Source organism: Anser brachyrhynchus (assembly GCF_964034855.1).
Source record: "Anser brachyrhynchus genome assembly, chromosome: 4".
NCBI lineage: Eukaryota > Metazoa > Chordata > Aves > Anseriformes > Anatidae > Anser > Anser brachyrhynchus.
Genome location: NC_137698.1, coordinates 6,377,930 through 6,395,649, shown reverse-complemented (window position 1 = coordinate 6,395,649; position 17,720 = coordinate 6,377,930). Strand labels below are relative to the sequence as shown.

Sequence of the window (17,720 nt, the reverse complement as noted above, 5' to 3'; positions counted from 1 at the left end):
AGCCCACAGCACCTGGGAGGAACCGCACCGGGGCAGGCAAGAAAATGAAAGCGTTTGCACATCTGTGGTGCTCCCGTGAAAATACTGCTGCTTCTCAAAGAATCGAGCGTGCCCACCTCAGCTGTAAGTACCCCGGGGGATAAGACAGACCTTCTCTCGCAATCTCATTTTGCAAGCCGCGCTGGGAGGAGCATGTGAAAGCAGATTCAAGTGCAACGTGTTGCTACTTTGCTCCTTGTAGCATTACACAGAGCAAAAGCCACTGCAAATCTGAAGGAAAAAAAAAAAAGCTGTTTTTTGGTCAGATTAAATTTCCCAGAAACACTCAGAAGGTGGGACATCTCTTAAACCCTCCCCAAGAGAAGAGCTTGCCCTAAAATCTGAAGAGTCAAACTCCTCTTCATGTCATCACTGGGGTGACAGGAGACGAAATGAGATAACCCACTTCCATAAAAACAGACCAGGGAATTAAGAAGTCACAGGGGTATTTAAAAACATTCTCCTTTGACAATTCTGGAGAAAAAGCCTCCTAGACAATCCATGACATGGACATGCCCCCTAGACATCCATGAAAATATATGGATGTGTGAACAGCTCAAATTCTGAAATGCAACACATGCTCTGCTAACAAAGCAAGAGACAGAAATATGCTTTTTTTTGTTATTGTGTTTGTTTTTGACAACCAGCTTCACTGAAAAATGCATCTCTCTGTGCTTTTACTGTAATATAATACGTGGATGGCTTCTCCTTTTCTTGCAGGTGTGCTTTATCAAAAAAACATTTGAGTAGCACTGGTGTATGCCAATCACCAAAGAGCTTAGAAATGATTACTAATAAAGTTCTCTATGCAATAAGTATGTTGAAGTTTCTCTCAAATTCATCATTCTATTTTCAAAATGGACAGTGCAAGTTTCCTGACCTGCTGCAGCAGGGAGATTCTTTCCAAGGTAAGCCTTCTGTACCAACTACAGGACAACAACTTTAGCCTTTGTATTAAGCTCTGAAAACACTGAAACTGTATCCTGTTGGCCTGAACTTTCAGCATTTTAATTTACGCCAGTGAGCATCGGTGGAGCTGTTTTGGATAACTTTGGATTTTTGCCTCAACTTTATCCTGCTTGGCTGCTGGGTCACTTTATTGAAACACTAGAGAACATGCCCGAAATCCCATGAACAAACTACACAGATCAGAATGTTCCAACCATGATTAAAGCTAAGAGTTAAACCCATAACAAGTCTGAGGAAGCCAGCCTCCACAATGCTTTCTCATTTTAAAATTGTAAGTAACATAGCTTTTACAAACAAGAAGCCTGATGTTAACCAGACATGTTCCACATCTTTGAAATCAATCTGTATTAATGCTTCAGCAAATATTGAAAAACTTAAGCAATCACTTAAAAACATGGCAGTCATTGTTACAGAAAAATGCATAAAATAGAATACATTTTCCCCCATGATTTCTGATTACTGACCAATCACACTCATTTATTCCCCCCATATTTATACCAATTTCTTAGACATGAAAAAAATATGAAATTGCATACAGCTTCATTCACAAACTAGATTCATAGAGCTATGTTCAATTTCTTAACATAGCCATATTTATAGGAAGTCAGCCCATGTCGTTCATGTAAATTTTAATGGTATGTTAGCATACCAAAAAGCTTTGGAATTCCAATCCGTTGCCTTAAATCTTTGGGTTGTGATTTTTCCCCCCTCTCCAGAGTATGAGCCTTTACCACAATAGATTTCTGATTTATAATCAAAGCTTCAGTGTGCTACCACAATAAAAATATCAACACAGACTCTTGTAGAAACTTAGTCTGTGTTTTAGCAAGACCGATATTGGTATTTGAGAATTCACCAATAGATTATCTAAGCCTAGCACCTAGTCTACAGAGCCGTCAATATTTGTCCAGTATTGGTACATTCATTAGTGTATCCTTTTGGAAGGGGAATATATTGGCTGTGGATAGAGTGGTAAAATCCACTCCTTTTGCTTGCCAGAAGTCAAACGTATTCATAGAGATCTATCTGTCTTTTTCAGAATACTTCTCTATGTATACACTCCTACCAGAGTGACATCATTGCACAGTACTTTCTGTACAATGCAGACAGAAAAGACGCAGTGAAGAATTCCAAGACAATTTTAGGATTAATCGATACTATTAATGACATATTAATGGTCATGTCATTCTCCTAGTACAACCTCTTTGGTACTAGCAAATACACTAATTTTCATACTGATTGCAAAACTACCTATGATTTTCTACGCTCTTTACGTGCCATAAGCCTTAGCCTTTTAACAGCTATTACAGCGGGTTCATCTGCATCGTTTCTACTTCATGAAGACAGTGTCTATAATCTTTGTATGCTTGAACAAAAAACCCCAAACCTCTGAAACTATACAAGGCTGCTAGTTATACTGCTTCTAATTGCAATCTGTTGTTCTGTATTTTGGGCTATGATTTACTATTTTTCCAGATTCCAACAGCCTAACTTCCCCAGTATGTGGAAAATAGATATTGCAGTTGCACAAATCAGCTGTGCATGTGCACCGACTCTTTACTGTATGCGCAGGAATTTCTTGTGCCCATATACTATGTATCTACATTGTCCCTGACCATCTTGCACCTTCCACTTTGAATTTCTAAGTGCTGTCAGACTTGGGACAGATTCTTTTCAACAATTCAACACAGATCATTTTTCTACAGTTATTACAGAGAACAGAAAAATTCACAATTTGCAAAGCAGTTTGGACTTTAACATATAGTTTGCAAGAACTAGTATACTCTCTAATATAGACGCATCTATCGACAGTTACAGAATGATTCAAACATGCTATTATTTCTGCCTTCTTCTGTTGTTTGAACCATACTTAGTTCAATAATTGTACAGCTGGTTTAAAAGTAGTCTGTTTTCTCTGGATAGCCTGCTAATGCTGGTAGGAAGTCTAATCGTGAATGTTTAACCTACAAATATTTTGCAGACTGAGAATAAGGGTAGTATTTAATTTCTTTAATTTAAATTTGCTTAAAATAAGACTTATATTTTGTATCTTAAATAATATTCTTTGCACTTTGATATCTGAAAAGCTAAAATCCTGCTCATGCTCCAGGAGTTACCATAAAAAGAAGCAACATGAAGTATGTTTTACTCCAATGTTTCACCATTTAGAGAAAAGTGAATCTGTAAGATCAATCTAGAAAGAGATCACAACCATAAAAATGCACCAAATTTGTATGGATGACATCATGTGAGTGATTTAAATCTTTGCAAACTCTTAACTGAGAAACATGATCCTCACTTCTTGCCTTTAATAGCATAAGTCTCCATCTGCAGGTAGAGTTGATCACAAGCTCCATCCTCCATCAATGATGAGTTCGTTGCCAGTCATGTAGGCAGACTGAAATTACATAAAAGGTAACAAATTTTCATTATATATATATATATATATATATATATATATATATTTTACAGCTGTTAAGTATAAGGAAACACTTTTTTTAAAACTCAAAATACTTTCTTCTCATACAAAGACTTTTCTGTTGCCTGTATTACAAAGAGGTCTGGATAAATACAATATAAACAAACTTAGAAATGGAATCCTTCTGATTAACTCAGAGGAGTGTAGCAAAAATAGTATTAGAGGCATTAAGATGAAAATACATCCTGGATGTGCAAAATCACATAAGCTAGACTTCACAGATTTTACCTGCAGGAATAATATCTTACACTATGATATTGTTAGTTCCATTCAGCTGAGCAGAATGTGACTAGGTCAGCCAATAATTACAAGGGGAGCTAGATGAAAATTGAGATGGTGCAGAAAAATGAGGTAAAGAACTGAGTTGGTACTTTATTCTCTATATCAGTACAGAAATATAATGGAATATATTACAAAACTGGAATTAATTACACATGGTTGAAAAGCCATGACCAGACTGGAAAAAGTTGGTAGCTTTACAGAAACAGATTACTGATAGATAGAAATATTAAGTCTGAATTAATTACATTAAAGCATTCTGTTATGCTCAGTAAGACTGCTGGACAAGTCCAGTGGAATCCAGTCCAGTTTTAGATCCATAATAAATTTATAGCACCTGAAATAAGCTTGATGTGAAATAAGTGCTTTAAAATTAATGCTATTTGCAGTGATCATTAAAAGCGTGGTCTAAAACTTCAGTGACTCTGTTGTTTTCCTTATGCCAAAGTGGCAGTCTGAGCATTAGACCATTTAGCTAAAATCACTGGTGGGTCTACACAAATATTTTCTCTTGCATAATACAAGCAGACAATGAGTGTATTAATTTTACCTCCTTAAAACATCATCTAGCTGCCATGCAAACAAAGCAACTTGCAAGAGCAGACAAGCCCATTTTTCCTATCACTCACTATGATATTGCTCAGATGGCATGAAAACAACCTCGTTATGGTACCAAGTACATAATGCCTTAACAATCCCTGTCAACATTCAGGGTACTTTTTGTATCAATAAAAGATGGACAAGGGTTTTTTCGTTTGTTTATACATACACACACACACACACACGTATATTGGAACAATTTAGCTTGAAGACAATATAAATCCTCTTAAAACATGTTCTCTCTATTGTGAAGTAGCACAGAAGCACAGGATTGTGACAGGAAATTGTGTCATCCCATACTTACTTCATCAGAGGCCAAATACACAAAGAGATGAGCCACTTCTTCAGCGGTAGCCATCCTACCAGTCTTCTGTCTGGCTAGAAAATCTTTCAATGCCTAGACATACAAGACCATTTCATATACCAAAAAGATAAAAATTATTTTAACCCAATTAGTGTGTGACATGTACAAAGCAATATTGGAAACAGGCCATACATTTTAACTTTTAGTATACTGGGTAGGGGGTTTATGCTAGAAAAAAGAAGGCTCACAGTGGTACGAATTTTATGTTGAAAAACATTCAACTGGACCTAAACCTCTAGTTCTAGAATAAAGCCACTGAAGCCATTCTTCTTTTGGTGGTAGATATTCCCGGGCCCTTCAAAAGAAGGCTCACAATTATCTAGTTAGTATGATCAAGGAACCCGATTCATTTTTAAACACACTGGCCAGAATGCCCTTTCTATTGTTGTTTTGCACTGGTTCATGGCTGCCATATAGCAAAGAAGTAAACATCATCTACTTTTGCAGTAGATATTGTAACCAGTGACAGACCCTCTGCACTCACTTGAAATGTCCTTCCAATGCTTTTTAATACTCCCATCCTCAGAACAAACTGACCAAATTATTAAAGACGATGCTAGTGTTATGTTACCATTGGTGTTCTGAAATACAAAGTATTTTTGAATTTGGGCAGAAGTGCTGCCTTCTTAAAAAAAAAAAAAAAAAAGAAGAGAACCATATGTACGTACATGATCAAAATAATAAATTGCTTTCTCACCTGTTCTGGGTTAGGCTGGGCTTGGATTCTTTCCTGTAAAGACGGTGTGTCAACAGTTCCTATGCAAAAAAATTAAATTCAATATTAAAGCTCAACTTCATCAGCAATCATAACAAAAAATGCAGTTCATGAGTTCCATTTATATGTCATAACACTGATGTATAACTTGGTAATAACGTGATTCAGGAGAAAGACTACAAAATCATCAATATAGCCTAGGAGCCTAAATTTCAATAAAATACAAGACTTGAAAATTAGATTCAGCTCTTTTCAGATGGTTGAACAATGGCTAGCCTGATGGCTAGGCCTCGCCGCTTCTAACTTTAGGACAATAGCTTTAACAATAAACACCCAAATACTGTGTAACACATGCATAATGTGCATATGCTGGGCTAACAAACTTAAGTTAAACATGCTGTTTATATTAAGTAATAGCTATTCTATTTTTAAATCTCAGAAATGTTTCAAGTATGGCATCCCTGCCTTGGCATCCCTGCCTACGGCAGGGGGTTGGAGTTAGATGATCTTTAAGATCCCTTCCAACCCAAACCATTCTACGACTCTGTGATATGATTCTATGTTCTGGTGGTTTTTTTTTGTTTTTTTTTTTTGTTTTTTTTTTTTTGGGGGGGTGGGGTGGGGAGAAAGTTGCCTTTTTGTTGTTTTTGATTCCTTGTAACTTTAGTTGTCACTTGCAAGTCATTTCTTGTTAATGATGTCAAACTAAATCAGGCCATGTGTCTTTTAGCATCTGCTCATGTTTACAAAATACTGCAAGAATACTTACCAGGACATACGCAGTTGCATCTGATGCCTTGTTCAATGAAATCAGCAGCCACAGACTTTGTTAGACCAATAACTGCTGCCTTTGAAGTACTATATACAAATCTGTTCACAACTCCTAACAGAAGGTCAGTGTGAAGGTAGCACAAAAAAAGAAAAAAAAAAGAAAAAAGGAAAAAAAAGAGAAGTTTATTCAATACGCATCTGCTTCTGGACTCCAGCATTTCCTGTAGCCCACTCTCTCCATGAGGACAGGCTAAGTAGAATGCTGGCTGCCAGAATTCTGCTCAGGTATACACCAGAATAAAACACAGTATTCTTCAATAGTATGAATCTGGGGAGTAGTATAGAAAAAGTAACAAAGAAAGCAAGCAAACAAATGTTTATGAAGAGTAGAGACCCATCACTGTTAATCACTGACTGTTTTTCTTTGGAAGCATGGCTATAGTGCTTATGTAATTGCCACTTCATTGTTTCTCTTAAGAACATATGTAGCAAGGTATCACTGAAAGTAATTACTTTTTACTTATTCCTTACAGGTAGAAAGAATTCTACAACACTTTCATAACAGGTTCAAAAGCTCAAAGGCCAGGACTTTGGTGTTTCTGGAGCTTTATGTCTATGTTTTTGTGCATGTTTAAGAGTCAACATATTCACTTTTTATTTTTACTGCATTCCTACCACAGGATTGGTAAAGTCCTTTAAACGCTGACCAGCACAATATTTATTTTTCATTCCCATCATTTTTTTTACCCTCCACAGGTTAATTGGTAGTTTTTTAGCTTTTTTGCTTCGTTGTTATACTTGTCATCTCAAATTATTATTCCTGTTCTTAGGAAGACTGAAGTCTTTCTTTTCATAATACTGCTGTGCAGTTGCAACATCACTTCTCTCCCCCTCATATGTGATTAGTGAGTCAGATTTGCCCATTTCAACTGCCCTGAGGAATACTACATACCAGAAAAACACACACACACACACACACACACACACAAAAAAAACCAAAACCACCAAGCATTAGGGTCTTTACATTGGGTCATTCGAAAGCAAGAATCAAACACCTAGGCAACCAGAATAGAAGCAACTTGCCCTTAATAGAAGTAACTCGAGCATCAGGTCCAATCCCGTAGTAAATGTTTAGGAGGCCCTCTGTTCCTGTAATCCTCTGTTTTGATCACAAAAACTTATCTACAACAAAGTATCTATAGTTCATTCACCTCCTTTTACAGCAAAGCTTTGATTTGTTCACCAAGAATGTCCCATTCCGCATGTTGAATGAGGAGTTACTATTGTACACAATTTAACTACAGCATGCTTCATCAGGCATACGCACAAAGGATCGGTATCAAGGGCACTCACTACATACAGCCTTATCAAACTTTTCTCAAAAATGGATATGCAAATTCTTACAGGACGGGATTGTCAACAGGACACTTTAAGACTGTGAAAGATTTATACATGAATTTCTCTAGAAAGCTACTGACCTTTAATGCTGGATGCCACAGAAGACATGTTTATAATATTTCCAGATTTCTGTTTAATCATCTGCAAAAAGAATACTTATGTCATTCAAACACAAACAGCTTTATCATCTGCAGGCCCAGCAGAACAGCCCATAGCAACCAGCAGAACTATCAGCCCTACTGATATGCAACTGAAAAGCCAGATAACAGAGCGTCAGTGGCATGAACATGCACTCATCTTTTTGATCTGTTGACTGAAGTAGTAAAGCAAATTCTGAAATTCACACTAAGTTCTCCTAAACCATTTCAGGAGTGAAGATGACAATGACAAGAGAGGAGGATTTTGTTCTTTCTCAATATACCTACAAAGCTCCTAAAACGTGAAAGGACTAGCATCATCTCTGTTGTGGAGCACCAAGGAATTTGTGCACCTAAAATAAAATCAAGAGAAACCAGCCTGAGGACAAGGTGTAACATTCCTGCTGCTTGCCTGCCCCTAGGATTTACCTCCTACCTAGTTGATAGAATTATTAAAATGACATTACTGTTATTTATCTTGTTCCAACTTGCATGGTACGAGAGAGTGACAAAGACTTTAAAAAACAAAATAAACCAACAGCACAACCCTGACTATAGGTTGTTCTGTATAATCCCAGCATAGCTATTCAGTCAGTTAAGGTGAAGCCACCTTTCCAAGTGAATCCAAAATGATTGCTTACCTTTGTAAAATGCTCCTGATCAATACCCTGTGACGTGAATCCCCACATGCAACATGATGTGCTCTTCATATGAAACATCCCCCTCGATAACTTTTACAGTGAGGGATCACTGATCTGAAGTTGAATGCTTTGTGACAAATACTCATTGCTATGAGCTGGTATGTTGGTGGTAGTTCTTAAGGTACGTACTATCCACCTTGCCATCTTTGTCACCACAGTAAGTCACCATACACGGGCATCTGTCTCATCCCATCTGCCAACGTAGCAATTCACTGATCCCCTCCAAACTCTTCTTGCTTTGGAGAAGAGTAAGGCACAGCTCTCTAGCATCTTTGAATTGTAGCTAAGTTATAAACTTTTTAGGCATCACAGAACCTCAGATGCCTAAAGTTGTTGCAAGGAACCTTTGAAAATGAAGATTGGCTATGAAAAACAAGGACTGGAATAACGCTGAAAAAAGTAGTAGTCATCCAGTCATGGTCACAGCTACCACTTCTAGCCTTTGTTTTTACAGGAGGAATACAAACCACCTTATTCAGCCCAGAAGTTTCTGTAGTCTAGAACAGAGCTATTACTTCACAAACAGTCCTTGTCCTCAAGCTGCTCAATTGTCTAATTGAACTGTTGTTGCCATATAATGAACATGTATTCATCAGTGGCACTGAATTGCTCCATGAGATTTCTGTGGTTGCAGAAAGTCTATGTTAATGTATGTTATTTATAGATATTTTTAGCTGTGGTATTATTATACAACGTGCAGCTGTGTGTTGTAGTACAACACAGTAGGATAGTATTATGCTCTGTATTTGAAGGATTTTAGTTGTAAATTACATAGGAAAAGTCCTGAATTAACCTTCTCTATAATATTTTTAGATGGGTTTTGTACATTACAGACAATGCTTTAGAGTACAGGAATACAATAATGTAAGGGCCTTCCCTATCTAAAGCTGCATACTTGCATTTTCTGTCTCAAATCCCAAGCTGTTACAGTGGCAACAACTTAGACCTATCGCACTTAAATGCAATGCAGCAGAGACTAAGCATCACAAGCGATGAAGGCTTACCATTGGAAGGAATGTCTTGATCATTAGATACATGCTGCGAACATTGAGGTTCATAGTGAAGTTCCAGTCTTGCTCCTCACACTCCAGAATGGTTCCATGATGAACAAACCTGGAATAAGTGGATGAAGCAGATTGCTATCTGGGATTTACATTTCTGTGGCTTTTTAATCCACATTTTTCCATTGTTATTTTGATATACCCTTGCAATCTTGAAAAGCAGGAACAAGAGCTCTTCTGAAAAAAGACAGCAACAGTTTTTTTCCCTCAATATGCAAAGAAATGTTTGCCAGTAGGGAAATTAAAAACCAAATACGTTAAAAAAGCATTGGTGCAATTGGTGGTCTACCAGGAAAGTGAAAGCCAGTAGTATAGGGCATCCACAGAGCAGGGAAAACTCTAACAAGTTCCAAAGCCATTCTACTTTGGCCTGGGTAACATTGCTGCACACAAAAAGCTGAGTTTAATGAAAACACATGTAAATTTATGTTAAAGATACTAAACACATTACAACAACAACAACAAGCATTAGGTAAAAGAAAGTAGTTCAGGAGGACAGGAAAAACTGGAAAAAGAAGTAGGATCAAATAGAAGTTGGTTACCCTGCAATATTACAGAGGACATCTATCCTTCCAATCTCCTTGGCCAGATTTTCTATCTGCTCCCTTTGGGTGACATCCAGAACCCGTATTTGAATGCCTGGAAAAACATGGTTTTAGTTTCATGGTATTTGGCTAAGGATCAGCAGTTTGTTTTTCTGAAGTGCCGAGGACACTGCACCTCCCACTCAAGTCAATGGCTTGCCAGGAACAGTCCCCTGTCAATGCTGAGCCAAAACACGGAGACTCACTGAGCGAGAGTTGCACTTAATGATTAATTAGTGTAATGCTTAAATCAGGACAGCAATGGACAGCATGGCTTGCTTCTTAACATTTCAGAAAGGAATTAAAAATAGATCAACTGATTCAATTACAATACAGCATCACACAAGCAGATGAATTAATGCAATTTACCATAAAAATCATTTCCAATAAATTTGAATTCCACTGTGCCATTCCACTTGAATTACAGAGCCTGTATAATCATAACAAGCTCTCATGCCCCCTACTAAAGAATAGTTACTTAGAATTAGTTACATGTCTCACAATCACATTACATACCATCTATCCATATGTAGTTGAGGATACTATGAATCAACTTATTATTTAATTAATGAGGAAAAATGGTTTCACATAAGCCATAGACAACCTGAGATGATATAACTATGACAATAGAAATTAAGAGAAAGTGTAGCAAGTGGATGTCTTCTATCGTGAAGACTAGTTCAAATTTATGATGCTTATACTTTTGTAATTATTTATCATCAAAAAATGCTTAGAAACTTGCTGCTTTTCACTATAATCTCCTGCTTATTACAGCCTCTGACAGCTGTCACCATCAGTGCTCGTAGCACTGGCTGTGCCTATGCCGTACCTTCAAGATAGCCACTGATAATAGCAAAAAAGTAAACTTCTCTAAACAAAACAAAAGTATATATTTGAAAGACTGAGAAATCTAATTACTACAAAACAGGGACAGGTGCTACTCCTGCCAACAGTTTTCAATAGAATCAGCCCCTTTAACAGAACTGCTTCAGGGCCAACCACAGCAGTGCCACCCCCTGGACAGAAGTGAAAAGAGCACAGTAAATGAACTCCACATCCAGATGAGCTGTAACATGACGTGATACAATCTACGTGTCTACATTTCACCTCATTTTATGTTAAATAGTTTCCAGTAATCTAGTACAACTAGCTTCTCTTAACCCCACGTCAAGGCTGAATCATTTCTACAGAATTCAGCATGCTTTTTGATACAGCCTGGCTGCAACCTCGCTCCCTGCTGTGTACCTTCGTCTAATAAAGCTTCCCACCCACAGGAAACCCAAATGAGTGTAAAAAGAGGAGCACTGGAGTGTACTCCAACAGTGGCTAAAATTAGGCTCCAGGGCACTAAGACTTGCTGTAGATCACACTTGCCACAGCCTTGCCATGGCTCATCCTGCATCTAGGACTAAGGGGTGTCTAACACAGGACACCTGTGCCCCAAAACATTTCCTTTTTAAACACAGTTCAGTCACAAGCAGCTAAGTAAGGTGTTGTCAAATAGAAGCCTAAAACTACCTACTATGAGGCTGTAGAGAAGATGGAGCCGGAGTTCTCAGAGGCCCGCAGTAGAAGGATTAAAGGCAACAGAAAAATTGGAAAGTCTGACCAAATGCGAAAAGCGGTGTGGGATTTTTTGTTATTCTTAAAGATTATTACTTGAAAACCATCAATGTAGTCACACGGGAAACAGCAGCCTACAGAGGTCATGGAATTTCCATCTCTGGAGATATTCCTAACTTGGCTCCGGGCAAACTGCTTTAATTAGACCTGCTTTGTGCAAAAAGTAGGACTTAATAGCCTCTGGATCTCTCATCCAACCTTACACTTGGGTCTTTTGAAGCAAACTGACAAGTCCATGAACATGCTTAATTAAATGATACAGACACTTTTGAAAATATTTGTGTATGATGTAATTAGTAACACTACAGGCTGGTGATGAACAGTGGAATTACATCTTCTGGAAAAAATTCAAAGAGCACAATGTGCCAAGCCTCAGTGAACGAGAGTTTAATTAATATATCAAAAAGATAGAAATGTCCAAAAGTATATGAAAAATTATCTTTTTCCTTCTGAACACACTAGCAGATGGAAAACAAAGCACAGTTCAAACTGTAACACTTCCCTAAACAGAATAAACCTGGAAAGTCCCAAAGTTCTTAAAGAACTGCAACGGAACTGCTTGCAGTGAACTCTTGTCAAAGGAGAGCGATGTTCACTTAACGCTGTGTGAAAGAGAAGTAGTTTCATGGATTTTACTGTCACACTCTAATAGGAATTGGTAAAGCCTAACGATCATTTCCTTTCATCGAATTAAGCTGGAAGCATTTTCAGTCATGAGATATACCTACGCCTTATTTTTTCTTTCAAGACTGATTTTTCTTTTTAAATAGTATCCCACACTCATGTGTCTCTAATAATAGAGAAATACAGGCGTTGAAACCATTCTCCCTGAAATACGTTCCTGTGCAACCTTCAGGCCTGAGCATTTGTACAAATAAAATAAGCTCATCTTGTATTGGTGGAATTTGTTTCTGAAGACGTACCAATTCCTGCTAGAAAGCTATCCTTTTGATGTGTTCCTTGCTAAGTATGGACCATGGACATGCAAAACACTAAATCTGCTTGTATAGCTGTGTATTAGTTCTTGTGATCAGAGTAAAACATTCCAAGCTTTTTCAGCCTGACAGTCAGCCTGGCAACTCAAAAAAGGTAATACACCATTCTGGGAAGAGGTAATCTACTGCTTCTGTGACAGAAGAAACACACAAAGTTACTCCACACTCCTAGAATATTCTGTCTAAAATCAATCCTGATATTGCGGCATTTTACACGTCACCTCTGCCATACCACACCACAGAATAAAGTAATGACAGTAACTAGAGAATTAGGCTCCATGTTTTCCATTTTTTTCCTGGCCTTTTGAAGTTTGCCCTACCCCTAAGTTATATTTTGGCCAACCTACAACAAAACTTGCAAGGTTTGAACTAATGCCTACAGTAGATCGTTTACCTGGGTATTTCTCCAGCTCTTGCAGCTTAGACTTATTGATGTCTGTAGCAATGACTTTGGCTCCTTCTTTAGCAAAAGCCTGAAGAATACAGTAAGAAATGTAGTTCATATTTAAATATGCTAGATTTTAGCAAAAAGTCTGCTTTCTTTGCATTTCCCTTTTGGCTTAATATAAAAGTTGACTGAAGGCAGCTAATCTCCCCCTTCTCTTCTCATTCTGGGCATGTGAGGAAGTAACAGACATCAATTACCAAACACCCTGGGGACAACTATTACGATGGTACTGAAATAACTCTATAGTTTCTCTGTCTCCTATGGAAAAAGGAAGCAACAGGAGCAGAACTAGTCAAAAGAAATTAGGTGTTAACCAAAACTAAAAAACAAAACAAAAAAAAACACATTTTAATCCTGTTTTAAGAGTAATTAAATATTTTTGAAAGGTTTTTCTCACAGTTGCCTTGTAGCTGTGCTCTTCATCGTGTGGAATTAGTTACATCAACTACCAGCATAGCTGAAACATCTTGGCTTTACTACGGGGGATCTTTGCAGTGTCCAGCCTTATCAACAGGAAACCTTCCCTATATCCTTATCTTCTCCCAGAAAAAAGCAGCAGAGACATTGGATTAAAAGGCACAGACAGTACTACCATGTATTGTTAAAAGTAGTTGCAACTGCTCTTAAATCCTGCCCACATTGTTTATCACCACTCTGTGCTTAAGACTTTCAGAAGTTAAAACTGCAAACAGCTTCCCTAACGCACTGCAGTAACTACATCGTTCCCTGATTTTTTCCAATAAGTAGTTCTGGCTTAATCTGTAGTTTATTAATTCAAAAACTTGTTTGGTGCAGATGATGTTGGGCACTCTAGCATTAGAGACCTAGCTTAGGTACAGAAGAAAAATATTTTTCCAACTTACGATAGCAGTGGCTCGCCCAATCCCTTGTGCTGCTGCAGAGAGCAGTATTACCTTCCCATCGAGCCGACCCATGTTGCTGACCTGTGCAGACAGAAAGTGTCACAATCTAACAAAGTGAGCTAACATCACTTCCAGGGAATCAGATACAAGCGTATTCCAAAAACCAAACATAATTCAGAGCACCTCTGCTATCAAGTCAAAGCATTCTGATTAGGTGCTGCGTCAGAAGAGAAGTAAAATGGGTTGTAATCTCCACTGCCCATTGTGTTCTTAGAAAGCAGGTCTCTTTTTCTATTCCTCTCAAACTGCAGACTTAGCTTCCCAAATGGCAATAAAATCTGCACATTACCTTGTAGGGCACTGCAAAATGTCTTTTCCTTCCATCATGTCCAAGACCTGGCCTTTGTGTGCTCTGAATCGTTTTAGCAATCTTCCAGCACAGCAGATTCCCAGCTCCACAAGGTGAGGGGGTAAAGGGAAATGAAGCTCTCCTCTCATCTTTATCACAGTTCGACCTCTAAGAACTACTGAGCATACTCAGGGCAAGGTGTAGGGGAATAAAAGGATTTATTTTTCTAGCGTTTGACAATGCAAATAATATTCTTCTTCTAGGAGGTTCCACGTTGCTTATGGTGTATCAGCCAAAAGGCAAAGTGAGGTCCTCTTTTTTGCCTAGACATATGCTTTCAAATGCAGTATTATGTTTAAAAAAAAACAACATAGCACGTAAAGTTGCAAACAAGCAAAAGCAAATGTCATCCTTTGCACTCCTTTGGGTTCAAAAAGTCCATAGTAGGCTTTTTGTTTATTCAAGGCCTAAATTACTGAACAGAACGTTTCAAAAAACTACCTAAGGTCACCGTATCCCAGTGTGATCTGGTTTTGTTAACTGAGTTCCAACAAGCAAACATATCTACACTTTTAAAAATCACAGAACAAAGCTACTCTGTTTAGCTATGAGTGTAGAAAGGTTTCCCAAGAACCTTAAGTTTTTAAAATACATGCATAAACCCAACATGCTGAGTACTTCATTCAGAAGTTAGATGCAGACCCACAATTTCCCCTAGATTAGCAGCCAATGCTAGCACCTGGAGATGCTCAAATCTATCCTGTGCTTTGTTAGTTGAGTTTAGTGTCCTACATCTCAAACCAGACTATTAATTTCTGATTTTTCTGAGAAAGCAGATAGGATTTCTGGTCAGTTTTTCCCAACAAAATCTGGGGCAAAAGTAGCATGTTTCTCTAAAAGTTACAGATTCAACAAACTTATTTTTAAACTGTTAGACTAAAAAATTATTTCCACCCTAATATAAAAACATCATCTCATTTGAATTAAGATTGGACTGACTTCCAGATTGTGTTTTGAGACACTGAAATGCCTGCCTGTTTCAATGCACTGAAATTGTAAGTTTTTCCCCCTATAACCAGAGGGAAGAATGTACAAAAACCAACCTCAAAATGAAACTAACTAAGAAAGACAAACCACCAAAACAGTCCACTACCCAAGCTATAACTAAAATGCACCTTTCTAGCGAGGAGAAAGAACAATACCTTAAAATCGTTTTACAGGCTGGCTAGTAAAGCAGTGTCTCTTAGGATGCCTCTGATGGAGGCTATTTCACATTACATGAGCCTGGGCCTGTGTTAGCAGGTGAAAATTACCAAGCTAAACCGAGGGAAAGGACACTGTGCACGTGACTAGGTGGCACTGTCTCTCTAACGCACCAAGCTTTGCAAAACACACCTCCTGAAATATAAAATTCTGGGAAAAAAAATATTCATTTTGGCAAAAGTCCCCAGTATCCCAAAAGTCTGGTGTTAAAGTGCCCACTCGAGGCAGAAATTCTTGTTCTTTGCTGTTACATACATATTTTCCAGTAGAAAAAAAATGGATCGAAGTACCTCCTTGAATCACCATATAATTTTGGAAGCAAAAATGCACTATACTTTTTTTAATCTAACAATCATTTTTAATATTTGACACACTAAGTCTATGAAACTTTTAAGAATAAAGATTAGTATAGTCACTCACCAAAAGATCTCAACCAGCTTGTTAGGTTTACTGACCTTTGTAAAAAGGAAGTTTTACGCTTATCTGTTTTGCTGTGCTTGTTGGGAGTTGTAGTCTAACTGATAAGTTTCCATATATGAACGGAGTTTCATTTTGAAACACCAAGATGCTGCCATCTAGTGAAACTCAAGATTTTAAGTGTGATTTTCTCCTGCACAGGTTAGGAATAAAAAAGGATCATAAACATTAGCTGTCCATTCCCCCTAAAGAATGCAAGAAATCAACAGGATTCCCACCAAAAAAGGCCACAAGAATGTTCTTCCCAAGCAATTCCTCTTTATCCATCATCAAATTTTAAGCTAGGACAATACTTGAAAAATAATTTTTTAATTGTTGATTTACCAAGGTATCTGTTCTTAAATTTGTATCTAGTGTTTTTAACTTAATTCTGTTAAGGCAGTTAACATCACAAGACTGGAAAATTCTAAGACAAAATTTAATTATAAGCTCACACCAGATCCAACGCTACCCTAATAGTTTTCTTAATGAATTTGGAATGCTGCCTGAATTTCAGCTGGGCACATTTCTGTGGGTAAACTTGGACACGCACACAGGCACATTCAGTAATATTATGCCACTCTTGAACTGTAACAGCTTTCTAAGGCTTTGAAAATCAGCTCTCTGGTTAACAAAGTATTTAATGACTAGGTTTTCTAGAATCATTTATTCTCCTGTCCCTAGCCTTACAACTACTAAATTCAGGCACAAACAGGAATACACTGCAACAGCTCTATCAGCTCAAGCACCAGAAAAAACTCTAAATCTAGAAATGTTCTAGCAAGCAATTAATAAATATCCTGAAACTGTGTAAAAAAACCCACAAGGCAGACACCTTGCTTTTCTCTTCTGGAAGGAAAAAGCTTAAAATCTATTATTTCAATAAAACACCAGAATGAAAGAAATGAAAAAAGTGTGGTAGCCAAAGGAAATATTGTTCAACAATAATGGGAAATTGCAAAGAAAAAATGGAACAACTTGCATTTATCACTGCCAGGAAAATGAATTATTCCTACCTATCTATGGCTGTAACAGGAAAGGAAACAGTGCAGTGCTGAGTTCAGCAATGGTATTTAGAACTTGTGTATTTTTAGCTAGCAATCTTTAAAAGCTTTCCATGACAAAGATTTAGAAATATGAATGTTCACAACTTCTTAGTAGTTGCAGTAAGTGGCAGTTTTCAGCTACTCAAGGTGAATAGATAGTTGGGTCTTCCGTAAGGATTTCAGAAGTACCCCTGTCAGGTAAACAACCCTTGTGTTACTCTTCCAATCCCACTAACTGCAGTGCATCCAGAAAAATGATGATGTAACCATTTGCTTATCAGTCTGGCTATCCCAAAATGAAGTGCTTAGGAAGAGATCTGGTAACATTCAGAGCTTCATTCCTACAAAATAAAGACGAGACTTTTGATACAAAAGTCTTTGTTCAGTATGACACTGACGTTTCATGATGATGATTTCATTCTTAAAGGAGTTCATCTCAGGTTATGAGTGCCACATTTCTTCTAGCTTGGAGGAACGGAAGGATCTGTCTTTTAGACTTAAACATTTCACAATAGAGCAGAGATTCAGTTAGAAAGAATTAAACAAAACACTGGTGACACAGATTTGTGCAACAGTAATT

General features: G+C 37.6%; 1 protein-coding gene and 1 long non-coding RNA gene across 4 annotated transcripts; one reads left to right on the top strand and one right to left on the bottom strand.

Moving 5' to 3' along the window:
• The first annotated feature begins 4 nt into the window (after window positions 1-4).
• LOC308194607 lies at window positions 5-1,784 on the top strand. Its single transcript, XR_013950732.1, has 2 exons — window positions 5-123; window positions 760-1,784. It is a non-coding gene; the product is annotated as an uncharacterized lncRNA (long non-coding RNA).
• Window positions 132-16,124, bottom strand: BDH2 (3-hydroxybutyrate dehydrogenase 2). 3 transcript variants are annotated; one of them, XM_080590700.1, is made up of 11 exons: window positions 16,059-16,123; window positions 14,027-14,107; window positions 13,110-13,188; window positions 10,056-10,152; window positions 9,457-9,565; window positions 7,695-7,755; window positions 6,215-6,328; window positions 5,428-5,486; window positions 4,671-4,763; window positions 3,308-3,406; window positions 132-270 (listed from the first exon to the last, which is right to left on the bottom strand). In XM_080590700.1, the coding sequence occupies exons 2-10, from the start codon at window positions 14,096-14,098 to the stop codon at window positions 3,353-3,355; spliced, it is 738 nt and encodes a 245-aa protein (XP_080446826.1). In that variant the 5' UTR covers window positions 14,099-14,107; window positions 16,059-16,123; the 3' UTR covers window positions 132-270; window positions 3,308-3,352. The 3 variants fall into 3 exon arrangements, with proteins under 3 accessions (XP_080446826.1, XP_080446827.1, XP_080446825.1); XM_080590701.1 differs by having other exon boundaries at window positions 133-270; window positions 3,315-3,406; window positions 16,059-16,124; XM_080590699.1 differs by lacking the exon at window positions 132-270 and having other exon boundaries at window positions 1,333-3,406.
• Between the last annotated feature and the right edge of the window lie 1,596 nt (window positions 16,125-17,720).

Excerpts from the sequence above, each read along its gene's own strand:
- BDH2 (XM_080590701.1), bottom strand. The coding sequence starts at position 14,098 with ATGGGTCGGCTCGATGGGAAGGTAATACTGCTCTCTGCAGCAGCACAA. Across the intron at positions 10,153-13,109 it reads AGAGCTGGAGAAATACCCAG|GCATTCAAATACGGGTTCTG; the intron begins GTAAACGATCTA and ends ATGTTTTTCCAG. Across the intron at positions 5,487-6,214 it reads ATGCAACTGCGTATGTCCTG|GAACTGTTGACACACCGTCT; the intron begins GTAAGTATTCTT and ends TTTTTTGCATAG.